This window comes from Eulemur rufifrons, chromosome 16 (genome assembly GCF_041146395.1).
Source record: "Eulemur rufifrons isolate Redbay chromosome 16, OSU_ERuf_1, whole genome shotgun sequence".
NCBI lineage: Eukaryota > Metazoa > Chordata > Mammalia > Primates > Lemuridae > Eulemur > Eulemur rufifrons.
This window is the reverse complement of record NC_090998.1, coordinates 18,221,394-18,247,720: the sequence shown is the minus strand read 5'-3', so window position 1 is coordinate 18,247,720 and position 26,327 is coordinate 18,221,394. Positions and strand designations below refer to the sequence as shown.

Below are 26,327 nucleotides of genomic sequence, written 5' to 3'. Positions count from 1 at the left end.
TTTAAAAGAATATAAAGGAAGAAATTCTTTAGTATTAAGAAGAAACTGACATTAGGATAGACATTAGGGAACCGGCTGGCATTATGAAAAGCTGATCAATACAAAGCACTCTAAATTCAAATAATCTACTAAGCAATGCTTAAACCAAGTTAAGGTACACATTAAAACATGATCTCCATCTATATTTTAACTTTTCAAATGTACATATATCATTAAACATTGTTAGGCTCTCATATTAAACTGAATATCCAAGGAGATGTCTCAAAAAGTCACATATTCAGCTGGTTAGAAGGTGAAGTTAACACTTGTATCCTAGCAAAAAACAAGATGAGCTTGGTACAAAACTGCAGGTATGCCAGCAGAGGGCAGGTGTAGAATTTGCAAATGTGTAAAAACCCAATAAGAATGCATGTGATCTAAACCTACATAGAGAACTGATGAGAGAGATGCTCTCAAGCAGAGAAGAATGCATCTGCTCAAAAGAACTGTTTCTGTGCTCCTGAAAGATAAAGCATTACAAGCCTAGGCTTTTTTATACATGAGATTTTAACACTGTAGAATATTTTCCTTTAATTTTTAAAACAAAAAAGAGCTGCCTTGCTTACCTTCTCCCTATTCTCTGGTCTCTCACATTTACAAGAATAGTGTATTAAAACGAAAACACAGCATTTATAAAGTAATGAGTAAACACAAAATGAGCAGATGTTTTACCTTAGGGTGATGGGCCCTGTGTCTGCGGTCTATTGTCACATCTCCTCTCTGAATTGGTGAAGTCACTTCCGATCTATACGTTCGTTGAGGAGAATATCCTTGATAAGTGGCTATGGACCCATGGGAAGGCGATGTGGGAATAGAGTGCATTGTCTGGTCAGAAATATTCACCATGGTTTTAGGACTACTCAAAGTACTGTGTCGAGGAAGGGTGCTCTGCTTATTATAAAACTGACGCTGCTGCCATTCATAGAGCTGCCACATGGTGTCATCTCTCATTGACCTCCGTTTCTCTTCTGCTCCAGGTCCTACTGCCTTGTCATGAGTTGAAGGAGTTACACTGCAGATACTCTCAGGCCTGGTCTTGCTGTTTCTTGGGAGTGTTCTGTAACCTTCAGGGTAGCGGGCCACAATCTGCGCTCTGTGGCTTGGCATATTTCTTGGTAGTGTTTGGTAAGAAATTATTCTAAAATAAAAAAATAATTGAAATGTAAAAATGAAGGAGAAGAGTTGTTTTCCAAATTCTAAATTAGGGTACATTTCTTCTCGAAGTAAAATATATATTAGGCCGTACTTTTAAAAGATTACAACATTATCCAAGATTAAATTATTAACAAATTGTAATCTTTTAATGAAATTCAACTTAATACAGTAAGTAAACAGCATCTATGTCAATTACACAAAAGACTATTAGTTCCACACAATGTATAGTTTGGCTTCACTTGAGAAATAAGAATGTTCAAAATCTAATCAAGTCTGTCCTTAAATTTTCTTTGTTTTCCTATAAATACACTCCCAGAATCTCATTTTTATACATCTCATCAGAACAGTTAAATAGAATTTTTGTGTATGGATTAAATATGGAAGTTTTGAGTTATAGCATGGAGCACAAGACAGAAATGAATTATTGCAGGTGTATGTTAACTATTCTGTCATTCAGAAAGCATGGTTGTTTATGGAAGTATATCAGTACATTTGTGATTTGAAGGAATAACTTCCCTTCATAACATTTCCTAACTTGAAAAATAACAATGACTTGAAGCTAAAACTCAAAATTTTATTACCTAAAAACAAAACACTTAAACATCACAGTATTTCAAATATAAAACTGTAATTTCAGGAATTTTGCAATGTTTCCAGTGCAGTAATTAATATTCCATTTCATAAATGGTGGTTGTTATTTTTCAGGGGGCTTTTAAAAGCAATCTGAAAATTCTTTGTAAACATTATACATGCAAAATATAATTATTTTAAAATGCTAATTTTGGGGATCGGATATGTAATTGCATATTATAATACTAAGCACAGACTATTATGGTTTCCTAAAATAAAAGAATCAAATAAAATTTCAGTTTACTATTTTAAAAAATGCTTTGATAAACACACTCTTGGGTTTATCAAAACTATCATTGTGATAATCCCATTTAGCATTTGTGTTGCCCCATCATTTTCAGAGATAGGTATAGTTACAATTCAAATTCTAAATGCAAACGTAACTTTTTAATAAAAATCACCATCAGAAAAATCTAGATTAGAAAGACCAAGATTAAATTACATGTACTCATCTTAAACTACCACCTCCATGGGGCATAAATTTATATCCTAATATCAAAATCAGCGTAATTCAATGAACCAAACATGTGGAAGAGTTGGGACCCCATGAACCGAGATTTCCTGACCCCTTCTTTCAATGTTTAGCTAACAACTTTCTCCTAATTACTCTATTTTCAACAGAGAGTATATTTTGGAATTGTGCATGCATAATACATGTAGGCTTCTACTGGGTGTTAAAATGTCAGAAATGCTGGTGATTACATAGACCAGAAAGGGTAGAAGACTCAATGTCTAAGTTACTTGATTATACTTTTAATAATCTGGGAATCCTTGGCTAATAAACTGGATGTCAAAGCTCTTTTTTGACCCAAACACTTGTCAGTAACAATATATAAATACTAATAATGCATCATAGTTTTTTAAAGGCGGGTGTGGTGGCTCATGCCTGTAATCACACCACTTTCAGAGACTGAGGCAGGAGGATCACCTGAGCCCAGGAGTTTGAGACCAGCCTGGCTAACATAACAAGACCTCATCTCTACAAAAAAATTTAAAAATTACACCACTGCACTCCAGCCCGGGCAACAGAGCAAGACCCTGTCTCTAAAAACAAAAATAGTAAAAAAAATTTTTCATTTAATGAATTGAGTTCATCCTGAGCTATGAGACGTGCTAATAATAAAATCCCAACACAATTTGTTTCTATTGGGGTAGTAAAATTATGTTATTTTTATACAAAGATAAAGTCTCATGTTAAATACAATTTCTTTTTGTGGGTTAAAACAATCACACAGGGATAAGGCTGTGAAAAATATAGCAATATCCTGAGAAAACAATAAAGCAGGGGAAAGTGTTTGATCAAGTATTAGGAGAGCCAAGTTTTGATTTTTGCTTTCCTACTGGGTACTTAGACCTTAGATGCATTATATCTTCTGGGACTCTGAGAAGGTTGATGAGGGGAGTTGGGGAGAGATCAACAGATCATATTCCTATACTTCTTTTAATATCAGGGTTACCAAAAGAGCTCAGGGGTAATTGTATCAGTGATCCTATGACTTTTGGATTTAATAAAATAAAATATTTTTTTAAATTTTGCCAAAGGTATGGACATTATTAAAAATAACTTTACTTATCTAACATAATGACAATTAAAACTAAAAAGATACCAAAAAATTAGGAAGGACGTAATCTTAGAATGTTAGAGAGCCCTTCCTACACTACCAAAATTTAGCTAAACAGCCAACTGAAACTTTTGGGGGCCCTTTTCTCATCTAGAAGATGATTTGATCATTAAATTACCATAGAGTTCTAAAATCCCACGCCTTATTTTGTATTTGAAATATTTCAATTTCTTCAGCCATTTTTCCTAAATTAAATTTCCTTCATCATGCTGGCTGTTCTGCAGGATTTCAACATCTCAAAAATAGCCTTGTTCAAAACTGAACAAAAAGTCCCCAGACAAGAACTGCTGCATTTAGGCCAACCATCCGATGATTCTGGGGGTGAAGTAAGAGAATACAGTACCCACTACTCTTATATAACCAGTATAAAAGAGCTCAATTCCTTGAGGCTTTCCCTCCATACACATTTCCCATTTTTTCCCTGCTTGGTCTTTCTCCTCAACCACACCTTCCCTGACAACATGAAAGCCAGAAACTGGAAAATACCCAGAGCTGGCAACGCCACGCCTATCTGCTTAGCAAGTACGTCAGCCAGGAGAAGATGGCTCCATCCAAGAGACTCTGCCATAGTACTAAGGCAATTTACCCTGACACACCTTGGTTTATTTGGTCATTCATAAATTCAAGAAATACTGTAGGAGCCCTATTATGCTAAGGGCTCTAGATTAAGTACTGAACTTTATCATAGGAAGGGACGTACACTGCCAACCTAAAACACACTAAAAACTGCCCATGAACTAATATGTAAATTATAGTTCCAAAACACCTAATTACACTGGACCCTGTGGTAGAGATGTATATTGAACTTGAACTGTCAACCCATTATGATCACTGACAGCAGGCTATATTTTTAGTAAGCTTGGTTAATTAATGATTACAAAGTTTAAAAAGTTCTTCTGCCATCTTTGAAACCACTTTTGTGGAACTTTAATGAAAATCAGGTTATCAAGCAAATGTATCTTTAGCCCATATAGGTTCTAGCATTTCGAAACCTGTTTTTCAAAAACTACAATTTCCTTCGGCGATTTTCCCCAAAGAAATTCAAATTAAGCAAAGTGTGATTTACGTTTAAGTGAAAGCTTAAGAAATGAACACTGTGAGCTCCTTCATCAGGTTTAGTGCCCCATTCACCAGCAGCCGCCTGTCAAACACCATGAAAACCCTGCCCTGTGATTCTGCCACGAGAACAATGGCTTAAGGCACCAGGCGTCTTAACAGTGCCTGCACTCACAAAGAAACTTTAAAGCTTTGTCCACAGATGCAGGGATCTACTATTTGACTAAATATTAAACCTGTTTTTCTTCCAAACAGAACTTTAATAATAAAAGAAAGCCTTTCGTAGAGTTTTTAAAAAATGAATTATATTGTGAATTATAATATGCTTCTTTCTACCAATAAAAACATTTCATTACAGAATACCACAACTATTCTTTTATGATAAAGTTTTATATAATAATGTAGATGATATTTTTCAATTATCAAAAGTGGACTCTAGCCATTACAAAAGAACATCTAACTAAGAGCATTTATGGAAACTGGCAAAACAGTGAACCCAAAGATGTAGGAAGAACCCAGAGAAAACCTCAGCTCAAAACAACCTAAACCCAGCCTTCAGAAGCTGCTGGTCTGCATTCAAAAGAAAAAAAGTCACAGAAAGACTTTACAAATATTAATTACAACCATTAAAGCACCTAAAACTAACATTGATACTTAACAATTAAAAAACCACCTAATTTCTAGATATTTGTTGAATCTCCCTATATACTTTAAAACTTAAAGTATGATTTTATTTGAGGAAAAGTGATTCTTTTTTGAAGTGAGATTTAACTTGGTAGATACAGATTCAGCAAATCTTCTGATTTGAGTTTTTATTATTTTCCTGAAAGTGAATACTTTACCAAGTACTTCAAACACCCTTTCATTTTTTTTCCCCCAGAACTACTTCCTGCTTTTCTGTCTAACCAAATTTTATTTATTTATTTTCCTGCTAGTGGTCTATGAGTTTACTATTTATTTTTGGCATGCCAATCAACATTAAGTAATCTAATTTTATTTATTTATCAATGCATTAATTCATTCATTTGTTTATAATTTTGGTCCCTCTGGTAAGTAAAAAGTATTATCTCATTGTTTCTTTAATGTAAAATTTCCCTGATGACTAGTAAATTTCAGCATTTATTCAGGTACTTTTTTCTTTTTTTAAAAATTGACAAAAATTATATATGTTCATGGGTAAAACATAATTTGAAATATGTATACATTGTGAAATGGCTAAATCAAGCTAATTTAAATATGTATTACCTCATATACTTCTATCTTTTTGGTGGTAAGAACACAAAAAATCTCTCAGCAATTTTCAAGTATATATTGTTATGACTATATTCATCATGTAGTTCAATAGACTTCTCAAATTTTATTTTTGAAATAGTAAATATTTCTCACCATTCTCCTGTGGGAAAATTAGAACACTGAGCACTAAGGGTGGAGAAAAAGAAAAGTGAAGTGAGTAACACCTCGCAGGAGGGTATTTTGCAGTCTTGGGAGAGATAATAAAAGACGGAGCCAAGTGCCCAGGCACCCAGGCTTCTGAGCTACACTCCTGAAAGAAGAAAGCTTTTGGCTGACAACTATAGATGTCAGCCATCACAACTTAGCAAAACTGGAGGACCGTTCCTACACCTCAGAATTTTCACTATTAAAATAAATTAATCTTCATGCAGTTAAATCACCAATGCCATTGTTTACCGGTTTTCTAGTATTGTAACTGAAAAGTTACAATAATTCTCCAATTATTGTTTTTTAAATTTTAGAGATGGGGTCTTGCTGTGCTGCCCAGGCTGGGGTGAAGTGATGTGATCATAGCTTACTGCAGCCTTAACTCCTGCTTAAACTCCTGGGCTTAAGCAATCCTACTGCCTCAGCATCCTGAGTACCTGGGACTATAAACACATGCCATGTGCCTGGCTTATTTTTTAAAAAAAATTTTTTTAGAGATGAGGTTTCTCTATGTTGCCTAGGCTGGTCTTGAACTCCTAGCCTTAAGCAATTCTTCTGCCTGTTTCCCAATGCACCTAGCTTAACTAGAGTTCTTTTTGATTCCTTTCTCTGCTCTCTAGCAATGCCGGAGCTTTGCATGTCTCAGCCATGATGTGCATGTCATTCTTTTTATCTTAGCTTGTATTTCACTTCTTCCAGAAAGGTTTTCCTGAACTCTGAACCCTTAAGATTGTGTTGGTTGTCTTGAAATATGTTCTTATAGCACCTGTTCTTCCTTCATTGTACTTGTCACATTATACTGCATTTACTTACCTGTCACCTGTACTAGACAAATTATCTTTGTGAGAAGCTGAACTTTATCTTTTCATTATTTTACTTTCTGACTCCACTATTAGTATACAGTGGTTATTATACAATAAATGTATGAAGAACAAGTGCACACATGAATGAGTAAATGCTTAGATAATAAATTTAATACTCAGTCATGGGCATTCTGATTTAAAGCAAGCCCAGGAATGAGGCGGAGAATTAGAGAGCAATAGGCCTTCACTGCCCCCACATTACTTGTCTCAAGAAATCCTTGCAATGCACCAAGCTGCAGAAGCTGCCAATGGAAGACAGTCAGAGTAGGGCAATGGGGAGGCTGGAAACAAGTTTTCACTGGCTAATCACAATTCTGAATTAGGTGATAGTAGCAGGGGAACAAAACCGGGGTGAGGTGGGAAGAATGGGTTTGCTCCCTTCCTCATCCCAAACAAACTTGCTCTCTACCTACAACCCAAGCCTTGCCTGGTGTTGGGTCAGGGAGGATGACTTCTTGCCATTAGCATAGATAGATGGGTGACAGAAAAACGACAGACAGAAAAAATACTCATATCTGATGACCACAAACAAAAGATATAGCAACGAAGCTGTAATAACTAAAATGCAATTTAAACCAATGCTTTTCATTGGTAGTTCAGAAACCAATCTCCACCAACACAGCACCAAAGAAAACTGGGTTCATAATGACAAGATTACTTACCCCCTGGTTTCTTCTTCATGACCCCTCCCCTTCTGGATTTTAATCCACTGTTCCAACTGCTGCATTGAATTTGTTCTCTGTATGACTCGATCAGCCTCTGTGTGCAAGGGGCCTGCATTTGGGTGATTTCCACCTCTAATATCTGCCAGGCTAACATTGACTGCTTTGTTCTCTGAACTATTCACATTGACTGGTCTGTAGTGTACAGTCTGAGCAGGAAATGCTAACCCACCATCATGTTCAGATGGCAGAGAATTCAACTTTACACTATTAATTTTTGTTAAAGGTCTATCTTGACCATCCTTCTGAAATCCGTATTTTTCAGCTTCTAATGCCTTTTTTTCTTCAAGTTTGCTTATTTCCTTATTTTTCTGATTGTTTTGAATCTCTGGTTTAATTAGCACTCTATGGTTGGGAATGTTATTGGTTTCTTTAGTTGGTGGATTTTCAGATGTAATCTTGTCCACTCTGAAATAAGAGAAGAAAATCATAGTAAATAAGATGAAATAAAGCATAAGTTATCTCTGAGATTCAATCTAGGAAAAATTTGACTTATAGTGGGGGTAAGGGTGGGAGAGACTGCAAAGGGTCACAGAGGACAATCTGTAGGAGTCCCCAATGCTGTGGTATTAACATTCAAGCACAACATCAGAATGTATAACAAAAAGGGGAGAAAGGAGAAAGAAAGTGTACAAAGTACCGGAGGATAAAAAGTGACGTGTGCCCCCACCATTAGAAATCTGGAAATAAAGCAAATAAGACTGTCCTATAACAGTTAAACCACAAAATCCATACATAAAGGACCGTAGTAGCGAGTATCTCGAAATAAACAACATAGCTCCCAGCCAGGAGGGTTAGCGCATCATGAGACAAACGTGAGTTTGTTGTGGAAATGTCTGCGGCAGGAAATTATAGTCTCATGCTATCAAAGATCCGAACCATATGACTAACTCTTTGTACTCAAGAGGACCCGAGTTTTAGAGCTCTTGGAGCCAGACTGCATGTATTCAGCCTGTAGCTCTACCTCTTATACTAGCTGCGTCTTTGGGGCAAGGTGCAGAAAACTTGCAGTTCCTGAATTTCCTCTTTGGTAAATGTGTATAATTGCACCAAGGTCAAAGGGTTGTTGTAAGAACCAGAGATGAGCTCAGCAGTGGCCGACACAGACCTTATTATACCATTATTATTCCATCTCATCAAGCAATTTTGTATTGGAATCTCTCATCCCTTGCCCCTCTGCCCACTGGAAGAATGTGCCAGCAATTAACAGTGTGTGTCTGGGGGCGGGGCGGGAGGGGGTGTGGTCAGTGGTACTGCTCACTAGTATCCAGGTATTTTTGATGAGAACCAGATTCCCTGAGCCCAGTCATTTTCAGGCTCTGACTGACAAGATCAAGCAGATTGTCTGAACCTGCATGCTATGGCTAAGATCATGCCACTCTGGGAGGCCTCACAGGAACTGGCCAACCTTCCACACTTCATTATGTAATAATTCTCCTATCAGATCCTAAGTGTGGTATTGCTGCCAATTTTTACGATGTGTGGAAAATACATGCATCTATATCTATATATTAGGTATTAAGTATGAAATGTCTGATTTCTTTAAGTACTAAGTTTGATAGTTGGTATCTCTGACATTTCGCTTAGACACTTCTTTTCTTTTTTATTGTGAAGGTACATCACCAGTCTTCCAAATGCACGTTTGGCTTGTGATTATCTTTCACATGTTTTTTAGAGCAACTTTTGTAAAACCATGGATAAGTCAAAAATTTGTGTTATTTTCAAATGTGAGTTCCATCATAGAACCAATGCAGCGCAGATAGGTTGAACTGTCAACAAAGTGTTTGGGAAGGATGTGGCTAATGAACGCACAGTACGTCGATGGTTTGAGAAGTTCTATATTGGTGATTTTAATCTTCAAAATGAGCCATGTGGGCGACCTGAGACCAAGGTGGATAATGATGAGCTGAAAGCTGTAGTGGAAGTGAATCCATCTCAATCTATGTGTGAATTAACAGCAAGATTTGATGTTACTATTCCAACAATATTAGACCATTTGAAGCAAGGTAAAGAAGCTGGATAGATGGGTTCTGCATGAATTACATGAGTGTCAGAAGAAAATTCGTCTTGAAGCTTGCCTTTTTTTTGCTGTCACAACATAAAGATGAACCATTTCTACAACATATTGTGAGATGTGATGAAAATAGATTCTTTTGGACAATCGCAAGCATTCAGCACAATGGTTGGATAAAGATGAAGTGCTGAAACACTCCAAAATTGAATCATCATCAAAAAAAGCTAATGGTGTCTGTTTGGTGGTCCAGCGCTGGTATTATCCACTACAGCTTCATGAAAGCTGGTCAGTCGATTATAGCGGATGTCTACTGCAGCCAGCTGGACAAAATAATGAGGATGCTTGTGATTAAGCAGCCGAGATTGGTCAATAGAGACAGGCCAACTCTCTTGCAAGACAACGCTTGACCACATGTCACACAAACAACACTGCTCAAACTACAGCGGCTAGACTTGGAAACTCTGTCATCCACCATATTCACCGGACCTTACAGCAACTGACTAGCATTTCTTCCAGGCTTAGAACTACTTCTTGCAAGGAAAGACATTCAATTCTTAACAAGCTGTGGAAAAGGCCTTTTGTGATTTTATCACCACTGGCTCTCCAGGCTTCTTTACTGCTGGCATAAACAAGCTACCGTTAAGATGGCAAAACTGCCAACAGTTTAGGCGCATACTTTGATCAACTGTACTGTTTCTTGTTTGAGATATAATAAAACACACCTTTGATGTGAAATCGGACATTTCATATTTAATGACCTAACATATTTAACTATAAATGAAGATATGTAGAGATATAGATTTTAGATAGTTTGGAATATGGTCACTGAGGAAAGAAAAGAAAAAAACGTGACAGTTATGGACTATCCATATATTTAGATTAGATATAAACTGTAGCGTCCAGATCGTACCCAATATTCGACACTGGGAAACTTTACTAAGATAGGCTATGGACTTCTTTTCCTTGAAAGACAAAATTCATAGAAAATTTATACTAAAAGCATATTTATCCTTGATAAGTTGGAGAATGGGAAACTTAACATTGAATATTAAATATCTGGAAAGATTTTTAAAATTATTTGCCTCTCACTTATCTAAGGTATTATTTTAAATTAGAACTATGGTGGCTTTTTTTCTATTTTTTCCAAAGACTTATCATCTAAGAAATAATCAAAAAGGTCTCTCTGATGATTTTTCTCTAAACGGAACAAAGCTGACTCAGGCAAGCATGCTAAGATAACATAATCAGCGGTCCCCAACCTTTCTGGCACCAGGGACTGGTTTCATGGAAGACAATTTTCCACTGAGGTGGTGAGGAGCTCTGTAGCCCAGAGCCTAACAGGCCATGCACCTGTGCTGGTCTGTGACCTGGGGGCTGGGCACCGCACACATAAATAATATAAAACTTGTGATCTAACTTTAAAAAGTGACATTTAAATTACTGTAGAAAATACACTGAGACACATAAAATGAAAATAATGGGCTTGGAAATGGAAATCATTCAGCAAACGCATATCAGATTTTTAAATTTTTTGCTGTCAATGATTTGCACACTAGGGGATTATGACACTGTAGTTTAGGTAAAATACTTGATAAATCTGGGGAAAAAAAAGGAGTATCTAGTTAAAAACTGGATGTTTTATCTCGTAGGTGATATGCCTTGATAAAATTTTCAGCATCCTGGCCATATGGCAAAAGGAGCCCATCACATTAAAACCAAGCAAACAAAATCTTCCTATACTTATGAAATGAAATATTGCAATAATTAGGTACTATTACTTTGAATGACTAAACCTAATAGCATGGGATGAAAACGCCAACAGGTAGGCTGGGTGGGATGGCTCATGCCTGTAATCTCAGAATTTTGGGAGTCTAAGATGGGAGGATTGCTTAAGGCCAGGAGTTACAGACCACCCTGAGCAAAAGAGAGAGACCCCATCTCCATAAAAAATAAAAAAAAATTAGCCGGGTATGGTGGTGCATGTCTGTAGTCCCAGCTACTCAGGAGGCTGAGGCAGAAAGATTGCCTGAACCCAGGAGTTTGAGGTTGCTGTGAGCTATGATGATGCCACTGCACTCTAGCCCCAGCAACAGAGTAATACCCTGCCTCAAAAATAAATACGTAAATAAATTAATTAAAAATGCCAACAGGTGGGAGTAGAAGAAAACATGTAATTTCTACAGGATAACAGTGACTGATTCCAGGTTGGGCACACAGGAAATATTCAATAATTTTTGGCTAACTGAGCAAATTACACTAACATAAGTGGCTGAAAACTGTATGGGCATAAAACCAATGAACTATTAGACTGCCAGAAGTCAAACCAAATAATTGACTGTCATCTTCAGCACCTCAAATTATGAGTAATTATTAGTTACACTCTAATTACACTCTAAAGAGTGTAAATTCAATAAAAGAAAATGGAAAGAAGTTCAAATTCTGAGAAAAGTATAGCATAATATTAAAATTATGTGGAAATAAATATTTTAACTACTATATTGATTTCTGTATTCTAAACAATTCCGTAAAAATTTTACTCTGAAGTTAAAATTATTGAAGATTTTCAAAGAATTCTTTTCACCTATACATCTTCCCTAGTTATTAGTGTTAACTACCTCATCTTTATGTCTGTTGGGGTAATTTTCACATGAGGAACTCCATAAGCAATTTTCCTTCTATTGGCTCTTAACCTAGAACATGCACATGGTTGAGGTGGTTTTTCTTAAAAATAGGTGTCCAAGAGCTCCAGCCTGGGCCTTCTTTTCTTTTCTTTCTATTTTTTTGCCCAGCTCTAATTACTAGTTATTGGTTAACTTGATTTAGATTCAATATTTACAAAAATAGCACAAATATACTCTCAAAGCATCAAAAAATTTTTAGCCAAAAACCCAAAACACTTTATTAAAATGCACACTAAAAAAAGAAAAAAAAAAAAAAAAAAGGACTAAAGATTTACACTGTAACAATCTCTAATTTCCTGAAAAAAGGGGGGGAAAACGTGCATGTCAGCATCTTCCTTATACAAGACATGTGCCTAATTGTCACTGACTGGAAACAAAATTTAACTGTATCATAAATCTTTCTTTAAATCACAGGAATAATTTTTTTTTTAAAAGCACATTATTCAACCTTTATTTGTGTAGTTTGAGAAAGATTTCCTCTGACTAGCACGTAACATAACACAATTAAATTAACTTCATAAAATACATTCTCTTCCAAGATTTAGGATCTTAAAAAAACATAGGATAAAAATCTGTGTAGCTTTAAGAGAACAATTAAAAATGTACTTACCGGAAATTAAAGGTAATTCTGTAAGAAGAAAGAACATTCAGTTTGAATGTTAGGATTCTGGATTCACCCAGCACACTGATAGGTGGAAATGAGCAAAGAGGAAAGGTGGAATAAAAATGTAGGTGGCATCTCAAACTAACAAAAGGTGTATTAATACAGAACATGAATTGTTCCTTGCTTTCTAAGGAAAAAATGGTTTCATATTATGACTATTAAAATGATATGTACTATGATAATGACAGACTTGCAAGGCATGGAATAAAATGGAAGTGGAAATCACCATTATTTTTTCTACAAGCCTTTACCTTTTCACAGGTTCTGTCTGTACCAGGGCAGCATCTAACATGGCTTTCATCCACAACTCCATTTCCTTTCCTGTATCAGTGCAGAAATAATAGGTCCGCATGTTTGGGTGGGCTGCCTGATTGAAAACGACACGATCATTTTAAATAAAAACATGGAATTCTGTAAAAGAAAAAGAAAAAAAGATAAGTGGTGCCTTACATAGATCACTGCTATTAAATTTCAAAGAAAGTAGATCTGTCTTTTATCAAATATATGAGATATAGAAATAACTCAAGAAAAAAATGTATTAATCTCAAAAAAGAAATTACTTTTTTCTGCTAACTTTACCCCTCCTTTTTTAGTTGTGTGTACTCTTAGATTAAAAAAAAAGTGTGTGGGAAGGAAAGGAGGTAAAAATAAAGTACTTAGAGTACCTGTTCCATCTATACATCTCTAGCAATTTTCATTTACTGCAAGTCACACCTCCTTATTCAAGAATAATGTTCCAGAGCAACTAGCAATAAAATTAACTGAAATGAACATGTTATAGCATTTCCCCCTAGTGTTAGCAATTTCTTCACTTTTCAAAAGGTACTGCTGTTATTTTGTAGAATCCTTATAGACATCTACAAACAAACACAAAAGATTTATAAATCTTTTTTTTTTTTTATTTGAGACAGTCTCTCTCTCTCTGTTGCTCGGGCTAGAATGCCGTGGCATCAGCCTAGCTCATAGCACCCTCAAACTCCTGGGCTCAAGCAATCCTACTGCCTCAGCCTCCTGAGTAGCTGGACTACAGGCATGCACCACCATGCCCGGCTAATTTTTTTCTATATATATTTTTAGTTGTCCAGCTAATTTCTTTCTTTTTTTTTTTTTTTTTTTTAGTAGAGACGGGGTCTTACTCTTGCTCAGGCTGATCTCAAACTCCTGAGCTCAAACGATCCTCCCACCTTGGCTTCCCAAGTGCTATGATTACAGGCGTGAGCCACCGCGCCTGGCCTTATAAATCTTTTTAATGGGTCATTTATAAATGATCCAAAATGGTATTTCCTTTTAGCTTTTCAAGTTTCAGAGTTAAAATGTAAATATTTTTGGGTTCAAAAGGAAGAATTATATAGCCAGTAAGTAGGTTTTTTCTCTACAGTGGTTCAATCTGCCTCTGTACCGGAGAAACAGAAGGAAAACAAAATAAAGAAGATGCTGATGAGAGACCACCACACAAGCTGTGAGCACTGAACGCTCGTCTTGACCCTGGGTCTGACAAGGCATAGATGGACAGCAGCAGTAGCTGTATCAAAGTAGAAGAAAAAAATGGTCAAGATAGGGACTCCTATGGGGGAAACATTCTTAATTTCCATTAAAAAATGCTGTGATGGTTCCCTATTAGACATTCAAAGACAAGGAAAAATAAAGACGATTTCAACCTAGAATAAAGGGGGAAGGGGGTTGGTGGAGGATAAGGTAGGGATGGTTAATGGGTGCAAAAATATAGTTAGAATGAACAATATTTGACAGCACAACAAAGTGACTATAAGTAACAGTAAGTTAGGGCATACTTTAAAATAACTAAAAGAGTGGAAATGGAATGTTCTTAACACAAAGAAATGATAAATGCCTGAGGTGATGGACACCCCATTATCCTGATTTGATTAATTCACATTGTACGCCTGTATCAAAACATCACATGTACCCTATAAAGATATAGAACTATTGTGTACCCATAATAAGTAAAAATTAAAAAAGAAATAGAATGGGGTAAAGGAAAGAGTACTAAGTATATAGTTACCCTGCCAAATAGAAAGAGATGAGTGGAATAAATCTGGAACCATACACTTTACTCTGAGATCTTGACAATCTGCTTTATCTAAGATGTCAAATTAATTTCTTCAAAAATTTATTTTAGGATACAAGTAATTTCAATAATCACACTCATCAAAATAACTACATAACCAAGAAATCTCACTTGACTGTGTAAGAGAATAAAATTATCTATGGAAACAAAAGAAACAGCTAAATGCTCTATGTTGTTAAAATAATTAAAACCACCACAGTGTCACTGGACTCAGTGGAATTTTAGAAAAATGAATAAAGACCACTGCCCATATTTATGATCAACAGAAGGAACACTGGGCTAGTGGTGCGGTAATAAGATTCAGTTCTAGCCAAGACTCATACAGAAACCCCAACAAACCCCACCCACGCTTGCCATCTGTCAACTGGAAATATTTACTAGATGATGTCAAAGTACCCAATCTAGCTTTAATTTCCACACTGGAGTTCGACAATTGTCTATAAAGTTTCTACTTACTGTTTTGGTAAGCCATAGCATCAATGTCAACAGACTTAGTAGTCAAGCAGCTCATAAATTCACAGGAAACACCACCATAGAAGAGAGAATTTGAAACAGCAATTACTATTCTTGTTACAGATAAAATAAAATTAAAATAAAACCAAATCATTACAGAGAAAATATATTTAACACGTGTTGTCACTTTTACTGCTATTTTAACACTGTAGTATTTTTTTTTTTAGAGTCTAAGAACCCAGCAAAATAGTCTCAATAGTATGATTTCAATATTTTTGCTAAATTGACAAGAAAACAAAAGAATATAAACCCATGGCCAAATTATAGTATTAATATCACATAGGTCTACATGTATACTTATAAAGCTATCATTTTAAGTTATCAGTATTAACCTGTTATAATAACACCTCAAAACATTTAATTCTGCTTCTCTTGTTTACACCGTTGATAAAGTTCACTTTGATAAAATTCATTTAAATATAAAGCTACTCCCTTTTATCCTCAGGTCTTTGTTTAAATTACCTTCTCATTTAGGATATCTGTTATCCAACCCCTTTAACCCACCAAAGCCTTTCTGCTCTCTTTTCTCCATAGCTGATAAAGTAACATGTTAATTAGTAAAAGTTATAAATCAGCTACAGTCCTGAGTAGTCTTTAAAGGCGGATGGAAATTTAAAATGGAATCAATTCTTAATTCAATAGATATTTTCATTGTTAAATAGCAGCACGTTATCCTTATTTCCCTCCTTCCCCTTGAACCCTTTATACTTTTTAATTTAAAACAGACTTAAAAAATAGGAGATCTCTAGAATTTATTTTAGTCATAATCATAAAGCAAAGAATGTAGACTGGTTTTTAAAAACAACAGATTACTAAGGTGGCATTAAAGTGGCCTTTTACTTGAGAGTGATTCACAAACCAGCAACATCACGGACTTAGATAGGGATTAGTCAGGGGAGGGGATCTCAGGTCTGTCTGGATTTCGTAATAGCAGATTTAAGTCTCAACTTCAATATTCTCTGTAAAGTATCTGATGATCATGACATACTTAGATCTAAGAACATCTCTGCAATTATTCTATAGTTCATAAACATATTACGTTGAAAAACTCAGTTGTCTCTTACAGTACTCTCCCCTCAAATTTATTAGAAAAAAATTCAAACATACAATAACCTTGAAAGAATAGTACAGTGATTACCAGGACATCCAGTTATATTCATCAATTATTAGCATTTCGACAAGTTTGCTTTATCTAGAACCATTTGAAAACAGAGACATGAAGACAGCTGATCCCCAAATATTTCAACACATGCTTTTTTTTTTTTTTTTTTTTTTTGAGACAGTCTCGCTTTGTTGCCCGGGCTAGAGTGAGTGCCGTGGCGTCAGCCTAGCTCACAGCAACCTCAAGCTCCTGGGCTTAGGCAATCCTCCTGCCTCAGCCTCCTGAGTAGCTGGGACTACAGGCATGTGCCACCATGCCCGGCTAATTTTTTCTATATATATTTTAGTTGGCCAGATAATTTCTTTCTGTTTTTAGTAGAGACGGGGTCTCGCTCTTGCTCAGGCTGGTCTTGAACTCCTGACCTTGAGCGATCCACCCGCCTTGGCCTCCCAGAGTGCTAGGATTACAGGAGTGAGCCACCGCGCCCGGCCCATGCTTTCTAATTAAAGGGATATTCTCCTACATAACCATGAGACCATTAATACAATTTAAATATAAAAAAAATCACTATAACTGTGTTTTTGTAATAATCTATAAATCAATATCCATTTTAATCAATGCAAGTTTCAAACACAGAATTAAAAAGAATGATTATTTCCTTACCTTAAAAGCATATTTGCGATTAATGTGATCCTCAGAGGTAAGCATGGCTATCTGAAAACTAGGTAACAGGATGCTTCCCAGAATACCCTCTTCTTTCTCATCTAAGAGATAATTTAACATCTGATTAGAATTTTAAATGTTCTCATGAAGCAGAATAAATTTCCTCAAAATTTATTTTGGCCAAATCAAAAGGTTCTTGTATACAAATGAACGTATCACATTTAAGCAGGTCTTTTTAAGGTTTTAAATGAAAATATCAAATAGCAGAAGGATTTATACTTCTTCACTTTCAATGAGCTTCCCTATCCTAAGCAAATTGAAAATTGGTACCACACATTTAAAAAAAGTCACCCACAAAAAATAACATACATTTGTTTCGTACATATACTACATTCTACAAAGCCCTTTTACATGTGATTCACTGAAAATATGTTAACATTTAAGTAATGACATAGAAACTTTAAAAAATCCACACACATTTCTGGTAGGATTTAAATGCCTAACCATTCTAACTTCAGATAAACACATGGCTCACTTGCTTACATCCTTCAGTCTCCGCTCAAAGGTCTCATCAACGAGGCCTGCCTTGACAACTATATTGTAAACCATTTCTTTCACCGTCCCTCTATTTTCCTTAGGGAATGTTATCATTTCCTAAACTCAATACCTACAACATACTCTATGTTTTAGTTATTTATTTGGTTATTATCTTTCTCTCCACACCAGAATGTAAGTTCCATGAAGATAACTTTTTAAAATATTTTGTGGAGATATGGTCTTGCTATGTGGCCTAGGGGTGGTCTCAAACTCCTGACCTCAAGAGATCTTCCTGCCTGGGGCCCCCAAAGTGCTGGGACTACAGGTGTGAGCCACTGTGCCCAGCCCATTAAGATAATTAGAATGACAGCAGATGCTCAAAAAAACATGTTGAATAAATGAATACACATGTGAATGAATATATATTTTAAACCAGGCTATACAAATTGTATGCTTTTAAAAACTTTTAACTTTGAAGGTTTCCTTTTAGTAATGATGATTCTGATACACAATAGAGTACTGCAAATAAATGACAGGACTATGAGGCAAGCACATAAAATATACCTAGGAAAATGAGAAAACATTAATCTTGACAGCATAGATTCACATTATTAACTTGCTGCTTGGGGGCAGAGATGTTTATGAAACTTGAAATATGTAGTTCATTGTTACAGACCCATAAGACTAGCTAATAAAGCTGTGCATCAGGCTGAACTCACCAATGAGAAAAGCCATACATGGGAAATCTTAATAATTCTTTTTATTATGCTTGCTGTGTGTTCTTTTAAAAAATAATCATAAACTTAACAAGGAATTTTATTTATTTCTACCTCATTTCTAGAATATATGGTGAAGATTCCAAAAAGGAAAAAGTTACATTAAATAAAGGTTTTTATTCTATAGCTTTTCTTCACATAATGGAACAAAGTTTTGCTTTTATTATACTATGCTCAATCAGGAACAGTTCACTAATATTATTACAAAAAAGAATAAAAGTGCAGATTCATTCTAAAAGGTAAAAAAAAAAGTTGGAAAGTGGTCATCAATGAGGGAGACAATCTGAAAGAATGAGTCACATCCTAATTTTGAATCCAATTTTATGTTTATATAAAGGGTATAATCAGAAACAGCTCATGAAGTCAGCTTTATTAAAAATAATTTTAACTAAATAATATATTCTTCTACATCCCATAATAAAATCGTATTTCCTAAAGTTGCTTCAGAATATGCAGAGGCAGACTAGCACAGGGGGATTTCCCTGGATCACCTCAAATTGTTTTCCAGCCCAACACTAGCTGTGAGATTCTGGGCAAGTTACTGATGCTCAGTATCTATTTCATCATCCTTAAAAAACTGGGGATAACAGAACTTAGCTCAAAAGATTGTAATGAGGGTTAAATGAACTAATACACATAAATAACTCAGCACACAGTCAGGTGTTCAATAAATATTACTTTTATAATATAAAATGAAAGGCAAGCCATATAAAATCTTCATCTTCTGTCAAATGACCATCCTAAGAGTTCTTCACGAGGTTCTTCAAATGTTCCTCATCATGTCATTCTTCTAGTACTAAACCTGACCTAAGTACCATCTTACTTTCTGTCACCCTAGGGTGCATCACAGACTGTGCCAAGCAAAGAGTAGGTAGTGAGGAGTGTTTGCAGAATGAATGAGCTTGCCATGGGATCAGCGGGGGCCTTCTGAGATGGCACAGCAGCCACTTTCTCCTTCCTGCCCTTCCCTGCCACAGCTAGTAGTTCCCAGAACACTCCCCAATAAACCTCCTACATATCAATCTCCATTAGAGTTTGCTTCCTAGGAAACAAAACCTGGGACAGGAGCCATACGAATCTCAGCATTTTACTGGATTCAAGTAACATTTTAGATTTCTCATTTCTACTTAGTTTTAAAGAACAAGACAGGAAATACAATTATAGCTAGGTAAATATTATCAATTTTCATTTCTAACCTGGAATACTCCAGTACTCTGTTAACTGCTCTCTGATCCTATTATTATTTTTGCATTCAAGACAGAGTTCAAACTCATTAGGATGGCAAACCAATGCCCTTTGTGCCTTGATCTACCTTTCAAGCCTCAACTCTTGCTGAGTCTTCCAGCAATACAAGTTCTACATACCGTTTTTTTACAAATGTGCCAAGCATACTCATCCTTTGTACATGATAAGCCCTTTGCCCAAATCACCCTTCTTTCCTGATCCTTTCCTTGCATAGGACTGGCCAACACTCACTCAACCTAACTGAACACCTACTATGACATTCTTTCCAGATTTCTTCAGCAAAAATCTGTGAATTCTGTAAGAACAGGGGTCATTTTGTTCATTTTTGCATTCCACTACCTAATAAGGCATTAGGTGCATCAAAAGAGCTCACTGGTCTCTCTGCTCCCTTCCTTCTCCTTTACAATCCATTCTCCAACAGCAGCTTGAGCGAGCTTTTAAATGTATACCAAAGCATATAATTCTTGTGCTTAAAAACATCCAATTGTTTCCTTATGGCATTTACAGTAGAATCCAAGCTCCTATAGAGTCCTACATGGTGTGGTCTCTATTTCTCCCATCTCCTTTCCTATTGCTAGTCTCCCAGCTCAGGACACTGGTTTCTTCATGCTCCTTCAACAATCCCAAACACTCTCCTATCTTAGAGCCTTTGCACTATTCACTCCCCCTGCCTGGAATACTCTGCTCACTCTGGCTCCTCCTTGTCATTTAGATCTTGCTATCTAAAACACCTGATCAGAGTACTGATCCAAAGAGACCTTTCCCCCATGCCTGCCTTTCATATTATAACCTATTGTCCTAAAAACACGTATTATGGTCTTGTTTATTTATTTGAGCTTATTTACTGTGTCCTTGATCTCTCTAGAATGCAAGTTTTATGACAGCTTTCTCACACTGCTGTTTTGGCAACAGCACCTGTTCTGCACCTGGAATGATGCAGGTCCTGCTCAAAAAGTATCTGTTGAATGAATGATGTTCCATGGTAAGTTCCGTCAATGGACTACAGAATAGTCTCGGATTTGTTCTGTAAAGTTTGGATTCAGTCAAAAGGCCACAATCAAAGATCCAGAAGGCCACAATGTGGCCTTGAGGCTATGGGTTCCCCACCCCTGGAATAGAGTAATCCCAGTGCTCTGTAACTGTGGGCTCACTGTATGCCTGCCATAAGGCAAAACACAGGGAGAACTTGGGCTTCCATCTGGTATTGGTTACTAACCTACTAAAAAAAAAAAAAAAAAAAATACTAAATCGCTTATTTTCTGTCTTATTTTCCATATCTATTAAAAAAAAACATGGACTGATCTTTCAAAAACTTCTAATAGCACACTTTGTATGTCAGTAGACTGGATGCTTTGAGAGATAGAGAAGAAATGAATGGGGCTGTTGTCCTTAACATACAAGAGGATATCTGGGTGGGACAAAAACTTGTAGTTAAGAGAACAGCACTTAACAGTATCAGCTCTGGAGCCCGAGTGCCTGGGTTCAAATCCTAGCCTTGTCACTTCCAAGTTATGAGACCTCAGGCAAACTATCTGACCTCTCTGCATGCCAGTTTCTTCTTATATGAAATGGGGGTAAAATTCTCCACCTTATCAGGTAACCGTGAGGATTAGATGAAACAGATCATCTATGTAACATACTAAGTGCAGTGCCCAACAAATAGCAAATACTCAAAAATATGCAAGCTATTATGATCACCTCACTAAAATATGCTCATTTTTATTTAAAATCTGACATTTCTTACTGATAAAATAGTGAAAATATATATCATATACTTTCCAACCATCTGAAGAACAGAAGTGGTTAAATGATATTGCTTTCCTTTCTACATTTCTTCTTTTTTATATTCCTCCTGTCTAGGAACCACTAAACTAAATAACACATTGAATATACACTACAGGTGGTTAATAATAAGGAATCTCATATTCAACATGGCTTATGGCTCACCTTTACATTTATCAAATATGATTGGAAGTTTTCCTATAATAATACCTTTCCATGAGCAACAACAACAGCAAATTATAAGAAATTCAGTGTTTTTTGGTTGCAAATTAACATTAAGATATTTTTATATTAGAAATTAAAAAATTAGATAGTAAACATTTTCTTATTCTCATTTAAAGCTTTAAACTTTCTATAAATATACTGAAAAAAGAGAGGAAAGCAGAAATTACAAGCTCAGGGATAATGCCTGAGATACAACTACTAACTTTCTGAAAGAGTGGAAAATTGTAGAGTAAGCTTGGCACTTAACTAAAGATAATACCGCAATTGCAGCATGACCAACATCTCTATGACAAAATGCAATTTTATAGGTTTGGTTAATTCTGACTCAGCAGTACTTCTCAACCACAGTTTGCAAGGGAGTAAAACGATGAAAATAATTCCACTAATTCTAAATATTGAAGGTTAACACGCATTATAATGCTTCGATAAACAACCACTGAATTTTGCTACACTGTCTTTTGTATAGTCAAAAAATTTAAAAGCTGCCAATTAGTTCTAAAACCCTGTGTTATATGTTGTAACTTATACTTTTCAAGAAAAGCCATAAATGATTGATTATGGGTTGACAATCTAATTCTTTAGTGACAGTTCTCAACCAAACTTTAAAGTAGGGAAGAAGGAGAGATCATCCAGATTCATAATTGCATACTGCAGCGGAAGCAGATTTCTCTGAAGAGCACCACCTAGGTGTGCCTTTCATTGGCAGGTACCAAATTTGTAGTATCTAAGAGATCCGTGTGGTATATGAACAGAGACTTCTTTAGACTTTTATTTAAAATGGTATTAATCAATAATTTTCTAACCAGAGAAGTTTTGTCATTGTTTGGTTAAAAAAAAAAAAAAGGTTCAAAATAAATACATGTGTTTGTTATTTATTTTTTCATTTGCTTACATATCATATATCATAGTAGCTCCTAACATTCTAAAATTACTTGCTAGGGAGCAAAGTTGGGAGTTCAATAGACCCATAACTAGATCTGGCAAAAATGACATGTGAAAAGAACCTCCACAAACTAAAGATTTTATAGATTAAGCACTGAATTCAAGGACAGCATTGCAGAGTGAAGATTCATATGCTCTTTATGTACAACAAATCATATTATGGAAAATGGACTAAAGCTCACACTAATCTGAAGCACTATACTGTCTCCTGTCATACCCCTAAAACTCAGAAATATATGTCAATGAAGAACAAATTTTCTTGACACTTCTATTGATAATAAAATAGCAGGAATTATAACATTTTTTCTTTAAAAAGTATCTGATACTTAACATATATTGTAATTATAAAATAACACACTAAGATAGTTTATGGTAAACTTACCTCTATAATAAAAGAGGCAAAGGTCAGAAAGCACAAACCAGCGTTTCTTCCACAGCTTCATGCCAGTACTGTCCTGTATTAATTAATATCAGCATATTTAAAGAGATTTTTCTCATTTCAAACAATAAAAACTCACTTCTGGTGTGTTTATTTAAAATAAGCCGTTAAAACAAAGTATGTTTGATATGTGTATAACATCACCCATAAAAGGCCAATCATAATTTTGGAGGTAGCTTTCTAGGGACTTGTATTATATTAAGATACTCTCAAGTAGACTGGTCTCTAAAAAGTAATACTGTCATGTAAAGAGAATATATTGAAGCAATTTGATTTGGTTTTGTATTTGTAAGCAATCTGAAATTCATGGTTCTGTCTACTAGGATGAGAAAAATGTAACCATTCAGCACTGTGTGCATTCTGGTAAACCAGATTTAATAAATATGTTAATCTTCAGCAAGATGAAAAATATGTGAGCTGAAATTATTCCAAAGATAATATGATTTAAAATGACTGTGAATGAAGAACCTTTAATATACAAATACATTTCATAAATGTTTTTTCTTCTTATGTCTACAGTTTAGGTTTTGCTCATCCTGCAGAAAAGAGTGTCTATCTGGCAGCTATTTCGAAGTAATTTAGTTCATTAAAATATCTGGCTCAAACAAAATAACAATTTTAATAAAAATTACTTTCCCATATGCAATAAAGCAAAATTGCAAGAGAAAATTAAACAGATACTCCTCTCTCAAAAAAAGTAAAAAGAGGCCAGTTTGGATGTGCACTGATTATTTCTTAATTTATTCTTAGTTGGAAGAATCATCTAATAATGATTCTAGAACTACAGAAATTAACAGGTGTAAAATCTCTCAAAATAAAAGATTTATCCTTAAAATTGATAGCTACACCAAAAAAGGGACAAAAAAGTTAAATGGTATACAGTATTTTCAGTTTCTTAATTATATTCTGAATTACAGAAGAAATTACAGATAGGGGGCCCTGCAAACAAATATTTTCTTCAATTACACATATATTACAAAATAAATACTTAAGTTAGAGAAACTACTTGGTAACACTTTTTCTTTTTCTTTCTTTTTTTTTTTGGAGACAGAGTCTCACTCTGTTGCCTGGGCTAGAGTGCCGTGGCGTCAGCCTACCTCATAGCAACCTCAAACTCCTGGGCTTAAGCAATCCTTCTGCCTCAGCCTCCCAAGTAGCTGGGACTACAGGCAAGTGCCACCATGCCAGGCTAATTTTTTCTATATATTTTTAGTTGTCCAGCTTATTTTTTCTATCTTTTTAGTAGAGATGGGGTCTTGCTCTTGCTCAGGCTGGTCTCGAACTCCTGAACTCAAACAATCCACCCTCCTCGGCCTCCCAAGTGCTAGGATTATAGGCGTGAGCCACCGCACCCAGCCTTGGTAACACTTTGGCAATGCTAAATTAACCAGGGATCAAGAAACAAGAACAAGAACTATTTTAAATAGGAAGTGCAATATACTCTACTAGACTCAATATTGCACTGAACTATTTGAACATAATTTGGACTTACAAAGACTAGTTAAAAAAAACATGGAGAAATTCTTTTACTATAAACTAAATATGCAAAAATCTTTTAGCTTGATAAGTTCAAATGTCAGATGTTTAAAATATAGTAAGTGCTCTTCAAATAAAAATTGTGAGTTTTAATGAATAAAAATTATTAGGTCATCTGAAAGCAATTAGCAATATTTACCAAAATAGATTGGTACCATCAATGAACTAATATTTAACTTACTCTGTATCATCTGTATCTACGTAGAATCAGAGAGACAGAATAAAGACAAAGGCTTTGAAGATTGAGTGTATCACCTCAATTATCTGGTAGTCACTTACCTAAAGGCTAGCTGCAAATCAGAAAATAAACAGTCTGCAAGTAACCAAAATGATGTAAAAGTCCAGGTAAGTAATGTGCATGCATCCTTACTAATTCTAAAATTATTGATAAAGTTCCAAAAAATTTAATTATCAAGTTTCTTAGCCAATGCAACAATATAAACCCCAACTTATCAGGATGTCTGAAAGTGAACCCCATATAAGCGAACAAGAAAAACAAATAAATAAATGGAATGCAGCACAAAAACCTAAGAGCAAGAGAGAGTAGTCTGAAGCATAGAAGCAAAATCTGAAAAAAAATCAGAAAACATCTCAAATTATTATCAGATTTCTCTATAAATAAAGGTGGGGAAGTATGTATAATTATATGTTTCTCTAATGATTTTTATTGGAGACGAGAGTCTTGCTCTGTCATCCTGTGTAGAGTGCATAGCTCACTTGTAACCTCAAATTCCTGGGCTCAAGAAATCTTCTTGCCTCAGCTTCCCAAGTAGCTAGGACTACAGGCGCGTGATACGATGTCCAGCTAATTTTTCTATGTTTAGTAGAGACAGGCTCTCACTCTTCTCAGGCTGATCTCGAACTCCTGAGTTCAAGCAGTCCTTCCTTGGCCTCCCAGAGTGCTGGGATTACAGGCACGAGCCACCACGCTCGACCTCTCTAATGATTTTTATACAAACAGAAAAGTGAACACTATCCTTCCATTTATTTATTTATATCCACTTTGACATTTAAAAAGTATTTCTGTGGGGTTATTTTTAGTGTGCTATTCCTAACATTTTCATACATGATGTATGTATTTTTAAATGTAGAAATATCTGTAGCAAACACACACACACACACACAATCTCTGTTCTATGTAATGTCTATTCCCTTTTCTGTCTTCATTGTTTCTTTGACATATTTTAGGGACAATAAGTGATCAAAGAATCTGCATGACTTGTCCACAGTTCCTTCTCTATTTTATAGACTTTATGTAACTATCTTAGGTACATTCAGTTCAAAAGGTTTCTTCTAATTCCGTCCTTTGTTTCACATCAAATAGAAAAAAAAAAAAAATACCTGTTTATAAAGCCAACCTCGTCTGACCACAGGTGCATTAGGATTCCTTTTAATTGAATTTGACCGCTTTCCAAAATTATGAACTTTTTTTGAAGCCCGTGAGGTCTAAATAGGAAAAAAGCATCATCAAAAATGTGGTATTAATGCCTAGAGGTTTGAGCTTATTTTCATCTTCATAATTTTAATCTCTTTTCAGATTTCTCCAAGACCTGCAGGACTTAATATCTTTTTAGATAAATTATTACAATTCCACT

At 35.4% G+C, this 26,327-nt stretch overlaps 1 protein-coding gene across 8 annotated transcripts in view; it reads right to left on the bottom strand.

Annotated features, from left to right (window-relative positions):
* Positions 1-26,327, bottom strand: part of PLEKHA5 (pleckstrin homology domain containing A5) — a 230,602-nt gene that overhangs the window by 66,758 nt on the left and 137,517 nt on the right. For 6 of the 8 annotated variants that reach the window (XR_011235770.1, XM_069491517.1, XM_069491519.1 and 3 more), the window contains 6 exons: positions 26,074-26,178; positions 23,140-23,212; positions 17,251-17,351; positions 13,138-13,253; positions 7,468-7,935; positions 712-1,177 (listed from right to left, as the gene is read on the bottom strand). Coding sequence is in view for 7 of the 8 variants with exons in the window: in XM_069491517.1 (XP_069347618.1) it covers positions 712-1,177; positions 7,468-7,935; positions 13,138-13,253; positions 17,251-17,351; positions 23,140-23,212; positions 26,074-26,178 (1,329 nt within the window). In the remaining variant the exon portion in view is untranslated. Of the gene's footprint in view, positions 1-711; positions 1,178-7,467; positions 7,936-12,832; positions 12,851-13,137; positions 13,254-17,250; positions 17,352-23,139; positions 23,213-26,073; positions 26,179-26,327 lie in introns of all 8 variants that reach the window. The other 2 variants (XM_069491515.1, XM_069491514.1) reach the window with 1 other exon arrangement.